Source organism: Crinia signifera, chromosome 2 (genome assembly GCF_055691185.1).
Source record: "Crinia signifera chromosome 2, ASM5569118v1, whole genome shotgun sequence".
Classification (NCBI taxonomy): domain Eukaryota; kingdom Metazoa; phylum Chordata; class Amphibia; order Anura; family Myobatrachidae; genus Crinia; species Crinia signifera.
This window is the reverse complement of record NC_139218.1, coordinates 192,783,361-192,788,805: the sequence shown is the minus strand read 5'-3', so window position 1 is coordinate 192,788,805 and position 5,445 is coordinate 192,783,361. Positions and strand designations below refer to the sequence as shown.

Sequence of the window (5,445 nt, the reverse complement as noted above, 5' to 3'; positions counted from 1 at the left end):
TTGCTGGTTCACTGTAAAGCTTTTTAATATTGTTTTTATTTACCATATTCAAGGATATTATATAATCCTCACACAAGAGAGCTTTTAGTGTGCACAATACACAAACACAGCGCAGGCAAAAAAAAGTTCTATTGATCTTTTGAATTAATCGTCATGAAGATTCTTGATTTTTTTCTTGCGTCGCTCGATTTCCTTCTCCAAACGTTGAATTTCATTCTCGTTGTGTCTGATCTCCTCCTCATGGTGTTTCTTTAGTTGAGCGATTTTTTCCTGCTCTTGTTGCCTGTGGGATATATAAGAAACAGACAGCTAGTTATATAGACTGTACGCAACACCACTAAATGTGACAAAATGTAGCATTTGCCCAAATTTTGGGTCCATTAACTTATCAAAGAAATCAAATTAATGTATACAGAACAGAAACGTAAGATATGTGTTTTTTGTAAGAAGATTGTGAAGGCTCTAAAGCACAAGATGCACAACGGGGGTTATTTCGATTCACTCGGAAAGGCACAATCACTCTCTAATGGACAAAACCATGTGCACAGCAGGTGGGGGTGATGTAGCATGTGCAGAGAGAGTTGGATTTGGGTGGGGTGGTTGTACTTCAAACTGATATCTATATTGCAGTGTAAAAATAACGCAGCCAGTGTTTACCCTGCACAGAAACTATAAAACACACAAATATAACTCTCTCTGCACATGTTACATCAGCCCTACCTGCAGTGCACATGGTTTTGTCAATCAGAGAGTGATTGTGCCTTTCCGACTGAATCAGAATAACCCCAATGTTTCATTAATTATTAGTCATACAATTGTTTAAGTTTTAAATTAGGAGCACATATAGGACACTACAACAAGTGTCATCCCATCTCCAGCACAGTGCCATTGTGTCAAAGGTTGAAGTTATTACCTGAAATATCTCTCTTCTTCAGCAGCCTGACGTTTCCCAAAAGCTCCTCCAGCTTCTCTAACAGAGCCTCCTCCACCACCACCTTTGCCAGCACCTTTGCCCAATTCTCCTAACTGTAAAGGATAAAAGAGAAAAGGCAAAATTACTTAGAATCAGAATAATTAAAAATGGGATATCCCTAAAAAATAAATAAGTTCCATGTAGATGTACAATATGCTATAGAACAGGGTCTACTCTTCTAATGCAGCACTATAAAATCAGCCATCAGATCAAAAATTCTAAATATTTTTTTTTTTTTTTTTTACATCAACCAATATTCTATATGCTGTAGACGTGGTCTACATGGACTTAGAAAAAGCCTTTGCTACTGTGCCACATAAGAGGTTGAAAGTAGAAGGTGATAATGCACCATCCAATCAACTCCTGTCATTTTTCAAACATAGCTGATTGGCTGATGCATTATCACCTTCTAATTTATCACTTCACCAGGCTACATCTGCTCCAGAGACTGGTGAGATACCTGTATTAAGTGGCGTACCACATGGCTGTTTCTATTTAACATTCATTAATGATATAGAGGAGGGAATACTAATCAAATATCCAGCTTTGCGGATGGCACAAAACTGTGCAGATTGATCAGAACAGACAACAATGTCTACATGCTACAGAGGAACTTATATAAAGTAGATGTGTGAGTGGAAAAATGAAACATGAGGTTCAATGTTGATAAATGTAAGGTTATGAACCTTGGTAGATAACCAGTGAGTTTGCTATTTATCTATCTAAATGGGTTAGAATTGGTTAAATCAGATTTGGAAAAGGACCTAGGAGTCCAAACTGACAAAGTGGGGTGCAGTCAATAAGGCCAACAAAATACAAGCCTGTATAAAATTGGGCATGGAGGCTACGGACACAGAAATAATTATGTCAATGTACTGGTTAGACCTTATGCAGAAGGCACTGGTTAGACCTTATCTAGAATTTGGAGTACCATTCTGCACTTCTCACTACAAAAAGGACATTACAGAACTGGAAAATTTTTCACAACCAAGTTAATAAAAGGGATGGAGTAGTCATTAAGCTATGAGAGCATATTAGCCGAATCAGGAATGTTTAAGATGGAAGAGACATTTAAGGGGAGACATGCTTAACACGCATAAATATATCAGGGGACAATATAACGTACTGTCAGCCACCCTATTTACTTGGAGGTCAGAGACTAGGACATGTAGGCGAGAAGATTCCGTACACTTAGAAGGAAAGACTTTATGGTCAGGGCAGTAACAGTATGGAACGCTCTTCCACACATTTCTGTTTGTCCACATTTTGCCTATTACATTGGTCATAAATAATTTTCCCATGGACAACCAATCCAAGGCACCCCCGGGTGCCACAGCACAATGTTTGGGAACCACTGCAATAGGAGAAGTAGATGGTTTAAATCATATCCATATTAGGTACAATTCTAGTCATTGAAGAGGTGCTCAAATCATTTTCTACAGGATTTGCACTGATGTGCATTAGGTCGTTCGTTCCCCCCCCCCCCCCCAATTAAAAAAAAAAAAATTGGAACATTTTCATACAATATTATCCCTATGGACCAGTGGTCGAAGTGGGGCGGTATACGGGGGTATGGCATACCCCCACTTTAATCTGAAGATAAAAAAAAAAGTTTTTTTCCCCCCTCAGGATGCTCTCTGATCACTCAGCAGCACATATTGTGCTTTTGTAATACCCCTGTACAACGGGGCAGTCTGGCAGGGGACGTTGATGGACAGGGGGGTGTCCGAAGGTGCGCACTATATTCACTCTTTACTTTTCCATACCCCCACTTCAAAATTTCCATACCCCCACTTCAAAATTTCCACTTCGACCACTGCTATGGACTATAATTGATAATGGCAAAGTGTGCCAAGCACATACCTCCCAACTTTCAGGGAGACGGAGGAGGGTCAGAGTGTTGTGCGCCGCAGGTGCCACGCCCCCGTTTTTACGATATGGCCGCAGGAATGTCCCTGAAAACTGGGACATTCCCGCAGTTTTCGGGACTGTTGGGAGGTATGCAAGCATGGTGAGCAAATAGAGCAATACAAGGGGAAGTGCTATACTAATTGGGGGTTTATGTGCCCAAATTTACAAATGGATATAATAAAAAAAATATATATATATTTATAACTGAAAAACTCATTTGGACCTTTTACATGTGATGAAAATATCTGTGTCAATCTTTTGCTTGTGTTGTCCCTTTTCAACCTTGTGCACATCCAACTAGACACTTGACCCTATGATCTACACCCTTTTCAACTGTGTGAAAAACACTGAAAGCAGCTGTATCTGAACATAACAGTGATGATCTATAGTTAATGTAGAATAATATTACTATTCATGGTGTTTAACCAGCTGCTATCAATCTATTTACCCTCACAGTGACTTTTTCTGAGGCTGCTGCTGCACAGGGTTGCTAGGCCGTCAGCCAGTAGCCCTACCCCATCCCTTGCATGGTGTGTAGAAGCCGTGAAGGAGATGTCCTTTCATACTAAACAAGCACCAGTTTGTGCACATGTGCAGGGACAATGGTAAAACCAAAGAATTAGGTAATCACTGGCATCCATCAATGGATGGGTGCAACGCAGATGGCCATTCCCAAAACCAACTCTTAATAAGTAACTCTATTCAGGGAAGTTGGAGTTCTCACACAGAGTGTATGTGTAAATATAACATACATACATACATACATACACTAACCTCATTTAAAAAGGCTTAGAGGCATAATTGCTGTAATAACAAGTGACATTCTAGTTATTACTCGTCACTAACCTTAAATGGTGCTCCAACCAATCAGCTCCTGACCTTTTTCAAACACATGGCAGCAGTGAGCCGATTGGGCACCATTTGAGGTTCGTAATGAGTGCTAACAAAAATATAATTTGTCATATCTGCCCCTAAGTATTCACAACACTATTATAGTTAAGGAATGCAGGTGACCCCCTCCCTCTCTACCTACCCACCGTCTTGTCTTCTAGCCGCAGTTTAACCCTACTAAATGGTTTTAGTGCCGCAATCTATGCCCGCTCGCTGCACATGTGTCCTAAGTCACAGGCACATAGGTCGCCCAATGCTTCACCTGGTCAGAGGAGCGACGCATCTGCACAACCAGAACGTTTCTGAGCCCAGCCCGAAGCAACGAAAACTGCACCTGACCGGCCATCTTCCCAATGCCCCTGACCTTGCCGCTGCGCAGTGTATGCTGGGAGGTGCTATGAGAAGTAGGCGCTTCCTGTCACGCACTGGGAATGAGTGTTGCTGTAGCGTGCGTCCCAAACCTCGTTTTAACAGAGGGCAGTGGCACTGGGCTGGGCTGCCGCTGTTCATAACGGAATACGGATAGGGAAAACAAACTGACTTTGTACTGGGGTGAGGACACTTATAGATGAGTTGCGTGCTGATATTGATATCATATCAAAACGTCCATGTTAAATTTTCGATTAACTTAAAAAAAGTTTAAATGGAAAGGTTTATATTTGCTTATGGCTTAACAGTGGTAATTGTTGCTGGGGCTTCCTTAGGGCTGTTTCACACAGTACGGTTCCTGCCGCACGGTGAAATCCCGTACGGCCAGGGAGCCGTGCCGCACTCAGCAGTTGTGAATGGACACTATTGTGTCCATTCACACGGGACGGCCACGGCCCGGCCGCACGGCTGCAGCCGGATCCCCCCACTGGAAGGGACGGCTGCCGGGCTGTGGCCATCCCTGCCATTATAAAATTCTGAGTGCGGCGCGGCTCCCTGACCGTACGGGATTTCACCGTGCGGCAGGAACCGTACTGTGTGAAACAGCCCTTAGGGTTACCACCTTTTTGTTGAGAGATTCCCGGACAGTGGCCCACCCCTTGACACACCCACTGCCCCGCCCATGTCCCGCCCCCAGCTCCGCCCTTTGACCCGCCTTATGTTGATTTTTTTTTACCCTTTGCTTCAATTTCATTCTTGATTTTGCATGCCATAATCATACCTCCCAACTGTCACGATTTCCGCGGGAACGTCCCGATATTCGGGGACGTTCCCGCGTCCCGCCCGGGGCCGCCATTGTCCCGCGGTGGGGGGGAACAGTTGGGAGCCCCCCAGCTTGCCGAGAATAGACGCTGTGCGCATGCGCACAGCATCTATTCAGCGCCGACGAGCTGCGAAAACGGGGCGTGGCCGGAGTTCGCGTCACCCCGTGAGGCCACGCCCCCTTTTCTTGAGGCCACGCCCCTTTTCGGGAGCGCGAACGTCCCGACCTCCCAACTTCAAAAGTTGGGAGGTATGCATAATGCCACTTATATGTTCACAGTAATAACCATTACACGTTATGCCACACACCGTGATGGCAATACATGTTACGCCATACACCGCAATGCCCATTACATGATATGCCAGGACTGAAAACGTTTTTTGCAAAGGAGGAACAACACAGACAGTGCGCGCCACAGGCGCACTGCAAAATTTTTCAACATAATGCCGATTACACGTCACACACCCATTACATAGCA

At 43.9% G+C, this 5,445-nt stretch overlaps 1 protein-coding gene across 1 annotated transcript; it reads right to left on the bottom strand.

Annotated features, from left to right (window-relative positions):
* Positions 1–4,196, bottom strand: ATP5IF1 (ATP synthase inhibitory factor subunit 1). Its single transcript, XM_083173472.1, has 3 exons — positions 4,038–4,196; positions 914–1,026; positions 1–283 (listed from the first exon to the last, which is right to left on the bottom strand). The coding sequence occupies exons 1-3, from the start codon at positions 4,119–4,121 to the stop codon at positions 145–147; spliced, it is 336 nt and encodes a 111-aa protein (XP_083029598.1). The 5' UTR covers positions 4,122–4,196; the 3' UTR covers positions 1–144.
* Positions 4,197–5,445: the final 1,249 nt, after the last annotated feature.

Excerpts from the sequence above, each read along its gene's own strand:
- ATP5IF1 (XM_083173472.1), bottom strand. The coding sequence starts at position 4,121 with ATGGCCGGTCAGGTGCAGTTTTCGTTGCTTCGGGCTGGGCTCAGAAAC. Across the intron at positions 1,027-4,037 it reads TGCGTCGCTCCTCTGACCAG|TTAGGAGAATTGGGCAAAGG; the intron begins GTGAAGCATTGG and ends TATCCTTTACAG. Across the intron at positions 284-913 it reads GAAGAAGAGAGATATTTCAG|GCAACAAGAGCAGGAAAAAA; the intron begins GTAATAACTTCA and ends TATATCCCACAG.